Consider the following 18,196-nt stretch of genomic DNA (forward strand, 5'->3'; position numbering starts at 1 on the left):
CTCAAACCTCCACATAATATTATTTAAAATGAGAGAGCTAATCATAAGATAATCATTTTACTGTGAAAAGCAGCATTGCAATTATTATTTTTACGGTTTTCTCGTACAGTATAAGCTAAACATGAATTAGCTATGACTGAAGTATAAGTCTTACAGTTTTTAGTATCTGATTTTTTTTCACAGGAGTGCAAAATGTGGGAATTCTGCATTGTGGTCCGAATGATAATAAGAAGAGTCTGGTGAGGAATTCCACTTTCCACCGGTGCTGCGGTCACCACCAGTATGACAACAGGACTCAGTGCTGCTGTGAGAATGAAGGTGTTCTGGAGGTACAACCGAAGGATTCATCTTGCTGTGACAAGAGCTCCACTACAGGTAACTCATTACTTTGTACATTTACATGTCAACTGTGGGTAACTCATTACTTCGTACACTTACATGCCAGCTGTGTGTGACGAATCCAGTAACAACAGTTCCTTTTTTTTTTTTCATATTGTACATATGAGTCTTAATGCACATCAGACTGTGGTGAGAAATGTATTTGATTGAGTAAACATCATAGAATTACAGACTAACTAATAAACCTGCCACATTTGTGTGTATTTTTCTCCCTTAATTCAAAACTCTGTACAAGCGATACCATATTTTATAAAAGATCTGCCATGTCTACAGTGCTGTTGATCCTCCAATAGTTGTCATATAGCAATCCAATAAAATCCAGACTCATAACTGGAGGTGATGACTTTGTCATTTCCTCTACAGCTTTCCATAGTTGCCTCAACAAACCAAAGCAACTATAGTGTCAGATAGCTGTTTTGTTTTGTTTTGTTTTTTACAAACGTCCACAGAATATTGTTTAAACTGAACTAGAGCTAATCATAAGATAATCATTTTACAGTGAAAAGCAGTATTGCAGGATATACTGTACGAGAAACACATAAACACAAAGCTAAACATGAATTAACTATGACTGAAGTATAAGTCTTACAGTTTTTAGTATCTGATTCGTTTTCACAGGAGTGCATAATGTAGGAATTCTGCATTGTGGTCCGAATGATAATAAGAAGAGTCTGGTGAAGAATTCCACTTTCCACCAGTGCTGCGGTCACCACCAGTATGACAACAGGACTCAGTGCTGCTGTGTGAATGAAGGTGTTCTGGAGGTACAACCGAAGGATTCATCTTGCTGTGACAAGAGCTCCACTACAGGTAACTCATTACTTTGTACACTTACATGCAAGCTGTGTGTGACGAATCCAATAAAAACAGTTGCACTTGTTGTCATATTGTACATATGAGTCTTAATGCACATCAGACTTTGGTGAGAAATGTATTTGATTGAGTAAACATCATGGAATTAAATACTAATTAATAAACTTGCCTTTAAAAAAGATCTGCCATGTCTACAGTGTTGTTGCTCCTCCAATAGTTGTCTTACAGCAATCCAATAAAATCCAGACTCATTACTGGAGGTGATGACTTTGTTGTTGCCTCTACAGCTTTCCACAATTGCTTCAACAAACCCAACCAACTACGCTGTCAGTTAGCTGTTTTTCTCAAACCTCCACATAATATTATTTAAAATGAGAGAGCTAATCATAAGATAATCATTTTACTGTGAAAAGCAGCATTGCAATTATTATTTTTACGGTTTTCTCGTACAGTATAAGCTAAACATGAATTAGCTATGACTGAAGTATAAGTCTTACAGTTTTTAGTATCTGATTTTTTTTCACAGGAGTGCAAAATGTGGGAATTCTGCATTGTGGTCCGAATGATAATAAGAAGAGTCTGGTGAGGAATTCCACTTTCCACCGGTGCTGCGGTCACCACCAGTATGACAACAGGACTCAGTGCTGCTGTGAGAATGAAGGTGTTCTGGAGGTACAACCGAAGGATTCATCTTGCTGTGACAAGAGCTCCACTACAGGTAACTCATTACTTTGTACATTTACATGTCAACTGTGGGTAACTCATTACTTCATACACTTACATGTCAACTGTGGGTGACTCATTACTTCGTACACTTACATGCCAGCTGTGTGTGACGAATCCAATAACAACAGATTTATTTTTTATTTCATATTGTACATGTAGGTTTCCTTCGAATGGAGCCTTAGCTTGACGCTCCGCTTAGTCCCTCTTTCCATATCCAAAAAAAACAAAAAAACAAAAAACAGTCCTTGATAGTTTTTTCAATATTTACTTCAAAAGTCCAAACAGGTACACAGCAACAGAATTCCAAATTACGAAAACTTATAAAGCTCAATTCAAAATGGATGAAGAGAGATTGCGAGGTCAAAATACCATGTGGCTCCACTCTCCTCTCGCCCAACTTCCTGTTTTTTCTGCACTATCAAAATAAAAGCATACATTTCAAATTAAACTGCATGTAGGCTTCTACATTACCGGCCCCTAATTGTTATCAATGTCTTTGAAACAATTACTCCAAAATCTTTAACTTAAATGAAAAGGTCTATGGCTACATTACTTAACTGAACTTCAACTATCTTAAAGAAATCTTCTTTCACTTTCCTCCCCTCAGAGGAAACTAGTTCTTGACTTTCGAAGAGTGCATCAATTATCTTCAGCTTCTTGCAAAAGGCACAGCTTTGTAACTGGTCGGCCAAGCTCATTGGTCTTGGTCTTTACTTTCACCTGACGCACCAGACCTTTCTGGTCTGGAAAGGTCTCTACGATTCTTCCTAGTGGCCATGAATTTCTGGGTGCTGTGTCATCTACGATCAGCACAACATCACCAACATGAGGTATTCCTTGCACCAGCGTTTCCAAAAAATGTCTGCAAGATATTGGATTTGTCTCCACCTGCGATTTACATACTGGGCATCCTTGCTGAAGATTCCTGGGGGTAATTCTGGCTTAACCTTCAGCAACAGGAGATGGTTGGGTGTTAAAGCCTCCAGGTCATTGGGATCTGAAGATTCCTTTGTAATAGGCCTGCTGTTCATAATAGCCTCAGCTTCACACAGCAAGGTGTGGAGAACTTCTTCATCCAACAGTTGTTCTTTTACTGTGATGTTCAAAATTTTTCTCACTGAGCGGATGAGTCTCTCCCAGCTTCCTCCATGGTGAGATCCTGCTGGTGGATTAAAATGCCATTGGATCCCCATTTGCTGCAATGATTTTATGATCATACTGGAGTTCCATTCTTTAATTGCTTTCTTTAACTCACTGTTAGCTGATCGGAAGTTGGTTCCATTATCTGAGTACATCTCTTTAACTTGTCCTCTTCTGGCAAGGAATCTTCTGATGGCATTGAGACACGCATCAGTGTCAAGTGAAGATGCAACCTCCAGATGTACAGCTCGTGTGGTAAGACATGTGAAAATGACACCATATCTCTTTACTTGACTTCTTCCCCTTTTTACCAGGAATGGACCAAAGTAGTCAACACCTACTTTGGTGAATGGAGGGTCATCAGGCAGGATCCTGCATTTTGGTAAATCTGCGATTATTTGTTTGCCAGCACTTCCGTGTAGCCTTTTACAGGTAACACATTTTGACAAGAACCTTCTAATGGCTCCATTTGCTCCAGGGATCCAAAATTTTTGACGCAGATGAGCCAACATGTGATTCCGTCTGGCGTGAGCTGTAACATCATGGGTATGTCTTAACACAAGCTGTGTGATATGTGAGTCCTTTGGCAAGATGACTTGCTGCTTAGCATCATCTGGCATTGCTGCTCGACTCAACCTTCCTCCAACTCTTATGACTCCATCTTGCAGTACTGGAGTCAACTTGTAGAGAGAGCCTTTTTTCTTCACCCTTTGATGTTCTTTCAGCATTGCCAAGTCCTGTTCAAAACTTTGCTTCTGACAGTACTTCACAATTTCCATTTCTGCTTCAGACAAATCGTCACAGGTTAGATTTTTTCCCTTGAAAGCTTTCTTGAATTGGCTCATCCTGATTTCCTCACTCATTGTGCTTGCTTCCTTTCTCTTTGCTATTAATTCCTTAAGCAAACTCTTCAGTTTCATGAACCAGGCTACAGCACGCTTTAGCTTTGTCCAAGATGAGTAGTGATTCATCAGCTGGTCTACTGAGTCTTTGAGCCCTTGCATCTGAATGACATGTGTCTGAGCTTCTCTTTTGACCTCTAAGTCATCAAAATCCAGCATTCTGGGATCTGGATTCTTCGGCCACTGATCTTCTGAGCAGAATAGAAAACTTGGACCCGAAAGCCAATCGCCACATTTTAAGAATGCTGCAACAGTCTGTCCTCTAGAGACATGATCTGCTGGATTCAAAGTGGTATTGACATATCTCCACTGCCGAATGTGAGAATGGCTTAAGATCACTGAGATCCTATTAGAAACAAAGGTCTTGAATCTTGTGCCTTCACTATTCAAGTACTTTAGCACAGCCGTGCTATCTGTCCAAAAAACAGATTCATGCAGTTCTACTTCTAGTTCCTTCTTTAGAAGTTTATCCATCTTCACTGCAACTGTTGCGGCAATCAGTTCCATTCGTGGGATGGTTGGACACTTCAAAGGTGCAACCCTTGCCTTTGCCATTACCAAGGTGGACTGAGTCTCGCCACTTGCATTGCGCAGCAACAGGTAGCTTGCTGTTCCATAAGCGTCTTCGCTTGCGTCAGCAAAATGATGCAGCTGCGCAAAGACTGGTGCACCAAAATGCTTTGACTTGATGCTCCTGTCAACTCCAAAGTCGTCAAGCCTTTGCAAATCTGCAACCCACTTATTCCAGCTCTTAATGACATCCTCTGGTAGGGATTCATCCCAGCCGTATTTCCTCCGACATAAATCGTGCAAGATTTTTTTTGCACACAGAATCACCGGAGCAACAAATCCCAGTGGATCAAAGATGGAGCTGAGAAGGGAAAGCAGTCCTCTTCTAGTGTTCGGTCTGTTTTTAAGGTTGATCTTGAACTTGAACTGATCTGATTCAGCACACCACTGAATTCCCAATGCTCTTTCCATCGGCAAATTACTCTCGTCCAGATTCAGAACTTTAAATCCTTGTGCTCTTTCTTCATCAGGAATTGAGTTGAGCAACTTTCTGCTGTTGCTTGACCATTTTGTTAGTCGAAATCCGCCTTTTGCCAACATGTTCCTCAAGTCAGAACACAGGGTGATTGCTGCGTCTTCCTCTGCAATTGACTTAAGACAGTCATCCACATAAAAATTTTTCTTGACTGTTCTTGCAGCTTCTTGACCAAATTCCCTTTCGAAATCAGTAGCGCATTTCTGAAGTGCAAAAGATGCAACACTTGGCGAAGAGGTGGCACCAAAGATGTGGACCAACATTTTGTGTTCTGCAAGCTTCTCCTTGTAATTCCCATCAGACCACCAAAGAAACCTGAGGAGATCTGTATCTTCCTTGCTGACTCTGACCTGATGGAACATGGCCTCCACGTCAGCCATTACTGCCACAGTCTCCTGTCGAAACCTCAGGAGGACTCCCACCAGTGAGCTTGTCAAATCCGGTCCCTGCAAGAGATGCTGGTTCAGCGATGTTCCTTGAAAGCTTGCCCCACAGTCGAAGACAACACGTAACTTTTGCTTGACTGGATGTCTCACTCCATGATGAGGCAAATACCATGTTCGTCCCTCCAGTGACTTACATTCAGCATCATTCAGTTTGATCGCGTAACCCTTTTTTAGGATATCATCCATATATGCAACATATTCTTCGTAAAACTTGACATCTCTGGTGAATCTTTTGTGTAAGTTCAGCGCACGTTGCACTGCGACTTCTCTGTTGCTTGGCAAGCACAGCGCCTTGCTTCTCACTGGAAGACAAATACTATAATGGCCATCCTCCAGTTTTGCAGACTGAGACACCATGTTCAGAAACTGACGATCTTCCTTGGACATTTCAAGATTTTCGTCTTGTCCCGCATCAGGAAAGTCTTACTTAAACTGTAGCTGCCAGAGCTCTTCCAACCTGGCTACTGATATCCTATTCACAGTCACTTGTGCCAATCTGTTTCTCCCACTCATGTCGCCTCCACTCCTAAGTGGTCCATTTACTGTCCAACCTAATATTGTTCTCACTGCGTAGGGTCCATTGTCCACGCTGTTTACCACCTTAAGCGGTTCCATGGCTTTGGGAACATTCACTCCTATGAGTAATCCAACATCCGCTTGGATAGTGGGAAGTTTCACTTCCCACTATCCAACATCCGCTTGGATAGTGGGAAGTTTCACTTCCGTCAGGTGTTACCACCTGTCAACATCCTCCTGGCATGGGATATTGTTTTTACTTACAGGAATGTGGTCTTGTGCATACACCTCTGAAAGTTTAATAAACTGGCTACCATCCAGACTACTGACTTCCAGTCCAGTCACAATGCAGGTGTTCACAACAGATTCATTTCCCATCGTTCGGAGTGAGATTTTCGTAATTCGTCCGTTCAGGTTCAGTTGTTTTATCAGTGACTCTGTCACAAAGGTGGCTGAGCTGCCTTGATCCAAGAATGCATATGTTGTTACTGTCTTGGTTCCTTTCTGGGCCTTGACACGTACTGGAACGATTGGAAGAATACAATCTTCCTTACCGGCCCCAGTCATGCTGAAAGTTGCTGTTGTTTGTACAAGAGCACTTGATACGAACTGTTGAGCCGCCCCCCTTGCTGTTTCTTCTTGTGAGTCCCTATTGGTGATGTGCAGCAGGGTAGGATGCAGTCGAGAGCATTTGCAGCTGCTACTCATGTGACCATGTTTCAAACAGGCAAAACACAGTCCTATGCTCCTTAAAAACTCAATCTTGTCCTTATGAGGCTTGTCCTTGAGCTTTCCGCAGATTTGGAGGTTGTGTTGCTCTCCCTTGCAATAAACACAAGGTTTGCTGCTTGAAGCAGCATTGCAATTATTATTTTTACGGTTTTCTCGTACAGTATAAGCTAAACATGAATTAGCTACGACTGAAGTATAAGTCTTACAGTTTTTAGTATCTGATTTTTTTTCACAGGAGTGCAAAATGTGGGAATTCTGCATTGTGGTCCGAATGATAATAAGAAGAGTCTGGTGAGGAATTCCACTTTCCACCAGTGCTGCGGTCACCACCAGTATGACAACAGGACTCAGTGCTGCTGTGAGAATGAAGGTGTTCTGGAGGTACAACCGAAGCATTCATCTTGCTGTGCAAAGGAGTCAGCTAACCCTGAAGGTCAGAAATGGTCAAATGCAGTCTCATGCATATCTTACAAATCTATTTAAGATTTAACTCTTAGCTTCATATTTTCTATTAAAATGTAATGACAAATGATGAGTTAATGGCAATTATTTTGGTTTAGTTTAGTTTTCCACTTCAAAAGGCTTTGTGCTTTATCTTTACAGGTTTTCAACAACTGGTAAGATACATACTGCAATAAAATATCATTCTTTTACTTTTTTGTGCAAATATATGAATGTTTGCCTTTATGTTTTATATTTTTCAGACACATGAGCTCCAACACTTTTGGTAAGTAAATGGGTTTTACTATAACAATTTTTACTATAATGTCATATGTAGACAAATGTAAATTTAATCTAGTCAAGATTAACTATCATGCATTCAGGCTTTGTAGGAAATGTTCTACTCTAATTTGAGTTTATTTACAGTTGTGCTCAACAGTGTACATAGACTCATCACTGGCATGAATATCATAGTAAATTTGTGCTTAAATTATTTCTTTGAACTGCTCTTTTTCATGAGAGACTATACAGCACATACCTTTTAATAATTTAAAAAACAATGGGTGCACAATTTTGAAATGATTTTTGATCTTCTGTAATCCCCACAGTGCCAAAAGTCTAAATACACCCCAACTAAGTTAAATGTCCCTTAGTAAGTCGCACCTAAACCACATACTTTTGGTAGCCATGAGCAAGCTTTTGGCATAAATTTGATCACTCTTCTTGACAGAATTGGTTAATTAGGGGTTAGTTAATTGAAATTTGTTGGTTTATAGACACACAATTGGCTTTAAGCCTGGTCCACCAATTTCTTTCAGTTGGATTGAGGTCACAGATTTAATCTTTACTGAATGAAATCCGAGTACACGCAGTAAAGTGTGATGCTATCCAGTAGCCGGTAAAAATAAATATACCTGTTAATACTTTCTGTTCTGCTCTGTGGTAGTGTACCAGTGATATGGAGTGGTTTTTGTGTTTATTTTGGCTGTGTTTGTCTATCCACAGCACTGAACCAAACACACATCTCTGTGGGTCGACATGTTACAATCCAAAGACGCATCGTTGCTGTGAGAGACACCAAAAGCCTTTTTGGTTCTGCGCCTCAGGTATTACCGTCTCCATAGCTGTTTCTTTGAGTGAGTGTGTGCCAGGGAAAGTTTTCAAGAACTCTGCATAGTCCTGCAAAAACAAAAACAAAACTAAGAACACTCTTAAAGCTTCCCTGCAGATGTTCTATCTATCATTGATCATTGTATGTGACATTGCATCATCCCATGGTTTTTATGTGGGCCTGTAGAGTGAGTTGAATCAGATAAGGAACAGCCCACGCTCCAAGAAAGCAGTTAGAGCTGAGTGAGCAGTTTAAACATGTTTATCTTACGTGCAACCGTGTAAAAACAAAAACTTATTTGCAGCATAAATTTCCCCTAAAGGGAACATTGCATCATTTGCTTTTGTGACACCATCTCATTTTGGAAAATCCCTAGAATGGAAAACTATAAAGAGATAAAATAACAAGCTTAACAGGTTCTATTGACAAGATGTTGACAAGAACTTTCATCTAGGATGATGAAACTATATTATATTATACTGTAACCTGTTTGCTCATTGTGAAGTCAATACCAAAAAACCCTTTTCCAAATGTTTAGGTGAGGGGCATGTTTCCCACTGTGCTGCATCCTCTTGTCTTTTTACACAACTTGTAAGAAATTAGGAGATCAAATAGCTTTTGAAGTCACATGTTTTCACAGTCTCATGTTTCAAGTGCTAGCCAGTTTTTTGTCTCTTTAGTTTTCCACAAAGTGCCAGATGTTTTTATTGGGTGGCAGATCCTGAGGGAAGCATCAGTTTATCAGCCATGCTTTTATGATAGTTACAGACTGAAAAGAATGCAATCTTATCTGCACGTGTTCCTCAAAAGCATGTTCATTATTAATGGTGCTTTCAAGTTACCCTGGCCCTATGCCTCTATAATGGTACCCGTAAATAACGTTTTATTGGTCCGTATTTAGCTTGGATGATGTTGGCAGCTGAAAGTGTGATTCATCAGTCCAGAGAACAGTTTTCCAGTTAGCCTTATTCTATCTAAAAATAAGCTCAGGCCCAGATAACAGTATAACTAAGGAAAGATCATGGCTATGGGTCGAATAAAATTATTTCTGTTTGATTCAGTAATTCATCCAACACATTGTCATCTATACATGAACTCTTTATGTGAAGTCTTCCTACTAACAGCCATGCTTTAGAACTTTAAGGGTTCCTTTTACAACAATGTGATTAGTCACTTGCAGCAATAGTCCTGACAGAACGTTGATATGTTGTTATGCAAGTCAATAAGGTACTGCATAATACACAGTCTTTTCTCACTTGACCTTCCATATGGACCTCATGCCTGTATGGTGATTTAAAAAAAAAACCCAACTATAATTATTATAGTGTGTTTAGTGTCAGGAAAGAGTCAGAGTCATCATGGGGTTGAAACGTACCCCAGCTGCAAGGCTCTGTTTTCCAACCAGAGGCAGGATGAGCCCCTGAACAGCTGATCAGTCTGCAGACTAGGACCCAGCACTTTCTTCTTGTGAGGCAACCATGTCAAGCGCTGCACTACAATGACTGACCCTGAACTTTAGTTCAACTACTGAGTTGTTGTAATTTAACTGTAACCGCCAACACTGTTATAAATCCATCAAATCAAATCTGCCACAGAGACAGTTTTAGGCCTTAAGTTAAATGGCTTTTGCCCAAAAAGAGGGACTGTTTTAAAAGAAGTTCACATTGACATTCTTATCTTGGGTGTGTAAATAACTCTGACAGTTAGAAAGTTAGACAAAGACTTTTTTTTTCTAAGGGTTCCCTGAAGACTTTAAGTATTTTTTTTAATCAAACTTTCAGACAGTGAAGTGTGTCTTTATTTTTCCAGACAGTACATCTTGCCAAGATCAAAATCATGGAAAATGTAAGCTGCGCGGAAGGGTGGTTCACTTACAAATAAAAACTTTTTTTCTCCCTACATAGAGAAAGATTTCATTGTTCATATTAGCAAAAGGTTAAATTGCTATGGGAAAATGGTCTTGATATTTTCCCCCAGACCACACAATTGAAAGAGCTTCCATCTTTTTGAACCACCCTATGAAAAACATTAAAGCTTTGCAATGAATAAAAAGGGATAACTCAGGATTATCTTTGAATCCAAAAAAGGATGTGCAGCAGCTGGTTTGTTCAAAATCTTGGCATCTATATCAGTTACTGTACTCCACAAAAGACGTTTTTTTTTTTAAATCACCATATCTTAATCACCATAAGGCATTAACTTCTGAGAGTTTACACTCCCTTCATGTCAAGTATTCCAGTGTGGAGAATTAAAGCTCTAAGCCCGGAGGTGGAGGGTTTTAAACATGTGGTTTGGTCTTTCCATAATATGTGAGCTGTTCAGAAATGTCTGGTATGCTTAACAGCCCACATCAGGGTGTGTAGTGTTAACCTTTATCCTTTTTTTTTGCATTTTCCTGCACTAGTTGAGCACTCAAAACACTTTCTACTATAAATCCCTTTCACCCAGTCACTTACATGTAGGACTAAGCACTTTTATCTAACATTCAGACACACTCACACTACCGTGTATGCATCAGTGGTAACTCAGTATCTTGTTCACTATCTTGCCCAATGAAATGCATAGTGGGGACAGCTCTTCTACCAACCTAGCCCCAGATGCCTCCTACAAAGACTTGGAAACCAACCGAATTCCTTTATTTTATAGTCAGTATTTTGCAAAGGAGGGAGAATAAAGCAACTTGTGTGTAACAAAGTTACACACAAGACATCATTAATCGCAACATGTTTTATTTTTACTGCAACTACTATCTCTTCTTTCCACCTAACCCCAACCCACCCCAACCCTCACACCTATCTGTTTAGGTCAAAGCAAGGCCAGGGTGTATGACCCACGTATAGAAGTCTGCTGTGATGGATCCGTATTTCGATGCAAGCCGTGGCTAGATCAAGTAATGTACAAATTGTTTTTTGGGTTTTTCTTTTCCTTTTCTGGGCCTGCCCAGCTGTTTGTGTTTTTTAATCAGTGTAAAGTGCAAAGCTCAACAGTTTTAATCTCCTTTTCTGTAGGAAAATGAAATCAAGCTTTCAAATTATGGCTAAAGCCTAAAGCACTGTTTCCTTAAAAAAACAAAAGGGAAAAACATATTAATGGCATTTTGGCGAGATTTTTCATTAAAGTTTTTGTTATTAAAAATGAAGGGCCTCATGCTGCAATGTTCAGTTTTACACAAATAACTGACAGCAATGGTACCTAGTGATCCCAGACAAAAAAGGTTGTTTTTGTGCAGCTTCGATGAGAGAGCTTAGAGCTCCACCCCGCTCCTCTTATACAGTAACTGAGGGTGTTTTTCAATCTGATGTTTAAACTCGTCTAGCGGTGTTGGTTTTGGTTACCACTACTGCAAAAGGTCCATAAATCTGGTAAGACAAAAAAAATTAGATATGTTATGTGTGGAAATGAGACCTGTGTAATGTTTGAATTGTTTCAACTTTTTGTTTTTTTCCTGATTTTTGCATTTCATCTTCTTTTTGTAAAAACTCATAAATTTATGTGTTCATCCATGTGCATTTAAATGCACAAATAAAAGGGTTTGGCTGTTTGTGCATTGTTGAGCAATTTACTGCATTATTTCTGATTCTTCAAGTGCTGTGGAGTGACTGCGTATTGCTCAGCATAACGTGGAGTTCTCTGTTGTAATGACACCTTGTACGAGGGCAGAGATGATGGAGAGGAATGTTCAGAGATGTGTATTCCTTACAATCCGGCTAAAGGGACTCTATGTTGTTCTCAGTTTTATGGCAGCCCGGGACAACACTGCTGTGGGACGGAAATTTACCGGCCTCGTACTGAGATCTGCTGCAATGGACACAGGTGATTGTGTGCGTGTGTGTGTGTGAGTGAGTGTGTTTGCGTTGCTGCTTTACATTGCTGAGAAAGTCCAGTGAAAAATTAGTTCTTTAACTTTGTTGTTTTAATCAGTTGGAATATAACGCTAGTTGGAATTTTGTCAGACAGGGTGGCCGAAAGTATGGAAACATTTTTTATATGTAGTCTGTCTCTTGAGTGAAAACAGAAACCGTCTGAGAAAGGTGAAGCAGGGAAAAAAAACATTTCGCACGAAACCGTCTGAGAAAGGCAGACGTTCTTTTTTTCCCTTGGAAAATGCGCTGAACTACTGTGCCAAGGAATCTCTCAAACAGCCTGTCTGGGTCTTTTATTGGGTTTGGTGCTAACTGTTAGTTGTTACACCCTGTCTGGTCATGACTTATGTCTTTCAGTGACTGATTTTTTTATTTTTTTTATGTGGACACTAACAGAGAGATGAAGCTGTAGCTCTAATGATGTTCTACTTTTAATTCCCAGCCTGTGTAAAGACTGTGGTAAAGACATTATCTTTCAAGCTGGCATCCAGCAGTGAACATGAGAACTCTAACTCAGCCTGTTAGGAGCATGTTTCTTCATGTCGCTGTCCATATTTAATTATAATTAGTACCTCTGTTTTCCACCCATACAAATCAGAACATGTGTGATTTGTTTAATTACTTTACATTGCTGATGAAAACTGGAATTTCCTCCTTTTTTTAGAATCAGTATGGGAACACGGGAGCATGGGAACAACTTATTCTGTCTCTTCTGTGAGAACGAAGGGATTAAAAAAACATCTGCATGGCACAATCCATTTAAACAGACATGGTGTCTGAGATAGGAAGACACAAAATAAGCAGAAATTCAGCTTCATCTGTTTCCTCTTAACTTACTGTGCCAAACCTCTCTTTGTCAGCCTGTCTGAGTCCCTGACTCTGACTGCCATTTGAAATTTTTATGTTTAAAAACCCTGTCTGTGTGCATGACTCATCTCCTGGGATGCCTTTTTGTTTTCAGTCGGATTTCTCAGAACCCTCCAGCTGTGACGTAATAACCCTATTCACCACACTACTGTGTTGCCCTTACCGTTATTTCATCATTCAGTATTTCTCATATGGGTTGAAAGAAGTATTGATGTGTAAAATATCACGTTCAGATCTCAGTTTCTGTTTTATGGTTAGTTCCAGATCAGCTGAACTCGTTGAATTGTGGCTGTTTTCAGCTACAGTAGCTGTACAGTAACAGCAACACTGGGTATAAATGCATTCTGTGTAGACTCTGAGTGTTGAAATTGCTCTGATAGTGTGTTTCTTTCACTTCACCCTGTGTAAACACTGTTTTGAAGCAGAGAGGAAGTTATCTTTCAGGCTGACTTCAAGCAACATACATAAGCAGTGATCTAAGTGGGCTAGTACTTATATATTGTCTTTCTACTCAAGCAAACACTCAAAGCACTTACTTCTATAAGCATCATTCACTTAAATATAGACATTCATACAGCTCATTTATGAGCCTAAGTACTTTGTACTAATATTCGGAGTGTAACAGCAGCAACTTGGGGTTCACTTAGCCTCTTATGAGCATACTTCTTTATGTCACTGTACTTAATTTAATTCTAACTGCTACCTCTGTTTTCCACTCAGACACCCCAAATCAGAAAACCTTCACTGCTGTGGGGTCAAAGCCTACAACATTAAAGACCCACAGATGAAGTGCTGTGCAGGAACACTGTACAATCTGACATCATTAGACAAGCATGGAGGGGACGCTCAGTGCTGCGGATCCATCCTGCAAAAGCCACAGGTAGATTTATTAATGGTGTTATCTGAGGATCTGTTGTTTGTGCATCTATTCATGTCTTACACTGTATTATATCATTGTCACGGTTCGCTTGAGGACTCACACGCAGGACTCAGAGGCACAGTTGGTATTTATTACAGTTCCACCAGGTGTATATACAATTAGTGCAGGGGTAGTGCTATATACAAAGCGGTGACAGGGAAAAGGCTCCGGGGAAATCCAGGTAGGGAAAAGACACTTGCTCCTCTTCTGACTCTCTCCTATCGTGACCAGTCTCTCTCCAAACACTCACAAAAAAACAGGAATCCACTCGGGGAATGCAGGGTCGGGTCCAGGGGATCTATGTACAGAAGGAAACACACGTTAGAGGTTTTGCGCAGGGAAGAACTTGCTCAGAGCTGGGCTGCACTGACGCGAGTCACACGCGAAGATCCAGCAATGAGTAGAAGCCACTCCCTGGCTTAAATGCTGGCTGCACTGATGAGGCCCAGGTGTTTCCTCTTCAGAGGGGCGTGGGCCAAGGGCATGAACCCACCATGAGTTCCGCCCTGGCGAGAGAGCGAGAGAGAGAGCAAGAGAGAGAACAAGAGAGAGAGAGAACGCTACTAGTCAGCGGCCTGCTGATCCTCTGGCCGTGACAATCATAAGATCTTATAACATAAAACAGTTGCGAAGTTGGAGTAGTTATTGTTAATATCAGGCTCAGTGAGCTCCTCTAAGCAGTTTTCTCTAAGGCCATAGTGAAATCTATGTTTGAACTGCACTCTGGATCTATTTACTGTATATCTGACAGTCAGAATAACTTAAGTCAAATCCATTCTTCGTTCCCATGTGCAAAAAATATAGCTAAATTCAGCCAACGTACCAAAATTACTGACTGAACTTAATGTTGTGGCCTCACTGGTTGCAAACGATTATGCTTTCATTAACCATAATGAATTATATATCTTTTCAAAACCAGGATATTTGCTGCTCAAGCCAGGAAAAAGAGGTGCTTTACTCTGTCAAGACAGGATTTGGATGCTGTGGTCACCTCTATTACAACACCAGCCTGTGCTCATGCTGTGCGGAGAGGCTGAGAAGAATCCATGAACCAGGAAAGGATCAGAGAAACATGATGCATGGTCTGTTGTGTCTGCTTAAATGTCCTCTCACAAAGTTAAACTTCATTTTGTGTCATTTTGACTTCATAGCACAGTTGAGGTAATGCGTTTGACCAATAATATGCCTGTAATGTTCTTTTTTTAGGATCCAGACTTCTATCTTTGAATAATCTAAACACAAGTGATCTCTGCAAAGAAAGTAAGATATCATCTATAATTTTCAATATTGGAACAAATGTTGTTCTTAAATTTTTTTATGGGTTTTTAATGTAATGTACTTGTGTATCTCTTTATTTAGTGTACATTGGGACTGTGGAAAGTGTGTCTGTGAAGAGCGTTGTGTTCAGGAATGTGCTATGGGTTCATGGGAAATATTCCAACGTGACAGCTCTGCCTTTGCATCACATCTTGGACATAGATGATCACTGCAAATCACCTAAACTGTTTCTTGGGAAGACCTACATCTTTAACAACGTTAATATTTTCACTGATTTCAACCATGACTCTGTTCTTCAGTCGCTCCATTTCATTTTTTATAAATGTTCATCTTAGATCACCACTGTCTGATCTATGTATGGTCAGTTATTAGCTATTCCCTTGTTTTTGTCTTAGAACAAGTACTTAATTTTTATTTACTCAGTGCTGGTTTTCTTACTCTAAAATAGTGCTACACTAAGAGTAATGCATAGGGGTTTTTTATCCTCAGAAGAATGTACTGTTAAAGTACTCATTACAGGGATGTTCTCTTACATGGTCTATTAACAATATAACACTGAACCTTAGAAATGCCCATTAATTTGTAAAACTCTACCCTAAAAGGAAAGACCATTGAAGCTTAACATTTGGGCACTTTGCTGGTGTAAGCATAAAATCAAAGAACCAGCCATATTTCTATCACACATTTTATTTTTACATTAGTTATTGTTGTGCAAGCACACATGAAAATGTTTTAAAATGTGATCTTTTTAATCTTTTTGTTACCTAAATAATTGAAGAACATGTAACTCAATTGAATTAATTCATTAACTGAAATATGTTTACTCAATAATGCATTATAGAAAAAATTAACTTGATTAGGGATTGCATTACTTTTCAACTGTTTAAATTTAAAAAATCCAGAATTAGTTATTAGTGATATTACTTACAAGTTGCTATCAGTAATGCATTAAATGTTCAACGCTCATTTCCATCCAAACCATGTTGCTCTGTTTTTGAACGCATCCCAAAATGTGTGCTCGGTAATTACTACTGTTACACAGCTAATTAGTGCACAGTGTTGTTAACTTATACATGCAGTAATGCAATATGACCATTATCTTTCAAAGTCTTAAAAAGCTAAAGTAGTAACTAGGATATCCAAGCTAGTGTTGGTTTGAAATTAACAGTAGCTAACACCTTAGCTATCAGTGTAACAGGAAGCAAGGCATGCAAGAATGTTAGCATACAGCTTAACGGTCACATAAGCTAAACTGCTATCAGCTAATATTGTTTGTCATTTGAAATTTTTGTGACTGTTATTTCTATGCCTCTTTTTTGCACTGAACTAAATTGTAAATGGCAACTATTTGCACTTTTTGAACCATACAATTGAATGTATAAATGTACTGTAAAGCATGATTTATTTGAAAGATAAAGCTTGTAACTGTCAAATGGTTAGTTGACAATACCATTATTATAAGCACCCCAGTTCTCACTGATCCCTCTAAAAATGCAATATTTCTGTTTCTTTGTAAGTACCTACTTTTAATCACCTTGACCCAAGTTATTTTTATATATGTGACTTTCGGGAAGATGTTTGGCATTTATTGTACTGTGTCTTTACTAAATTGGTAAGAACATACCTTTAAGCTACTAACAGGACAAGCTCATGATATACAGTATATATATTATATATTATATTGCATGTTTATATTTAATATTTAATAGCACCTCCTGTATTATTAAGTTTTAAATAAATAGGAAGATAAGAATAATTGAATGTGTGTGTGATTTTTTTTATTACTTTTATTACTTATTATTTTATTTATTACTTTATTACTTTTTATTACATAACAATTTATTGGACTATATATACATAACTATTACTACATTTTATATACACATTGTTTATTTGTATATTCGTAGATATTCAACAGAATTAGATAATAAATCAATACTCTGTGCTTATTTTTCTTACTTTACTTTACGGATACCCATATGGATACCACATACCCAAAACATACTAGGGAGTGCATGATTTTTTCATTTTTTGGTTTGTTTGTTTTTTTGCTCTTTTTAAAATTCTTTATAAAACACAATGTCATCGGATTTGATTTAAGGTCCAGATTTTTCCTTGGGATTTAATGTTGCAGTCACATGCTGCTGTTCAACCATTTAGAAACATCTCATTATATTTAATACATTACACTGGGTTATATGTTGTAGATGTACATCTTGTGGCTCGAGCATGCTCCCCTCCAGCTACAGGACTTTACAGGACTACCTGGAGACCTTCACTCTGTCTGTCCTTTTCTACTCTAAGTGGTGTGTAGTGACCAAAACCACCTGAGTTCTTCCTAACCGGAAACCCTGGAAGACGAATGAAGAACAGGCTCTGATCAGAACTCGAAACACAGCCTTCAGGCTGGGGGACAGTTCTCTGGAGAGCACTGCCAGAGCCAACCCGAGGAGGGGCATCAAACAAGCCAAGGAGACCTCCAGGAGAAGGATTAAGGGCTTCCAGACAGACAACCACCGCCAAGTGTAGAGAGGCAGTCAAGCCCTCACCAACTTCAAAGGCCAGAGCCCCCCAACCCCCGACAGCAGCCTTTCTCGTGAAAACCAGGAACAAGACAGGTGACGCCTTTGCACCATGCCCACCACCGGTTTGACCTGCTGCCCTTCGGTCTGTGCCTAGGGTCAATCAGGTCCCACACCTCTAGACTCACTCCAATATCCTACTCGTGTTGTAGTTTTATAAACATCTCTCACTACCTAGCCTTGTTTACCAGTTTGCTTGGTTTTTGACAGCCGTGTACTTAACTTGTCTGTGTCCTCCTTTCTCCAGAGAGTCTGAAGGAAAGGTCAGCCTCATTCTTACCTTCTTTTTCTCCACTCTGTCACATCCTTTTAGACTCCGATTGAAACCTCTATTCCACAGGTGTCAAACTCCAGGCCTCAAGGGCCCCTGTCCTGCAGGTTTTATATGTGTCCTTGATCCAACGCAGGGGATTTAA

General features: G+C 39.5%; 2 protein-coding genes across 2 annotated transcripts in view; both read left to right on the forward strand.

Annotated features, from left to right (window-relative positions):
• The window catches only part of LOC308401565 (uncharacterized protein), a gene marked incomplete at its 3' end in the record, with an annotated part of 20,484 nt that extends 13,053 nt beyond the window's left edge, over window positions 1-7,431 (forward strand). Inside the window, exons 10-14 of the mRNA XM_080889839.1 lie at window positions 184-375; window positions 1,018-1,209; window positions 1,739-1,930; window positions 6,955-7,152; window positions 7,424-7,431. Of these exons, the coding sequence (XP_080745965.1) occupies window positions 184-375; window positions 1,018-1,209; window positions 1,739-1,930; window positions 6,955-7,152; window positions 7,424-7,431 (782 nt within the window). The remainder of the gene's footprint in view (window positions 1-183; window positions 376-1,017; window positions 1,210-1,738; window positions 1,931-6,954; window positions 7,153-7,423) is intronic.
• LOC308401417 (uncharacterized protein) lies at window positions 7,429-16,794 on the forward strand. Its single transcript, XM_080889620.1, has 8 exons — window positions 7,429-7,446; window positions 8,166-8,266; window positions 11,076-11,161; window positions 12,005-12,084; window positions 13,722-13,881; window positions 14,840-15,002; window positions 15,127-15,180; window positions 15,280-16,794. Exons 5-8 carry the CDS (start codon window positions 13,786-13,788, stop codon window positions 15,531-15,533), a joined length of 567 nt encoding a protein of 188 aa, XP_080745746.1. The 5' UTR covers window positions 7,429-7,446; window positions 8,166-8,266; window positions 11,076-11,161; window positions 12,005-12,084; window positions 13,722-13,785; the 3' UTR covers window positions 15,534-16,794.
• Window positions 16,795-18,196: the final 1,402 nt, after the last annotated feature.

Source organism: Rhamphochromis sp. 'chilingali', assembly GCF_963969265.1.
Source record: "Rhamphochromis sp. 'chilingali' genome assembly, chromosome: 8".
NCBI lineage: Eukaryota > Metazoa > Chordata > Actinopteri > Cichliformes > Cichlidae > Rhamphochromis > Rhamphochromis sp. 'chilingali'.

What these genes read in the sequence shown, in the direction of transcription:
- LOC308401417 (XM_080889620.1), top strand. Translation starts at nt 13,786, where the DNA reads ATGAAGTGCTGTGCAGGAACACTGTACAATCTGACATCATTAGACAAG. An exon ending in CCATCCTGCAAAAGCCACAG is followed by an intron (nt 13,882 to 14,839) that starts GTAGATTTATTA and finishes TTTCAAAACCAG; the next exon opens with GATATTTGCTGCTCAAGCCA. An exon ending in AAGTGATCTCTGCAAAGAAA is followed by an intron (nt 15,181 to 15,279) that starts GTAAGATATCAT and finishes CTCTTTATTTAG; the next exon opens with TGTACATTGGGACTGTGGAA.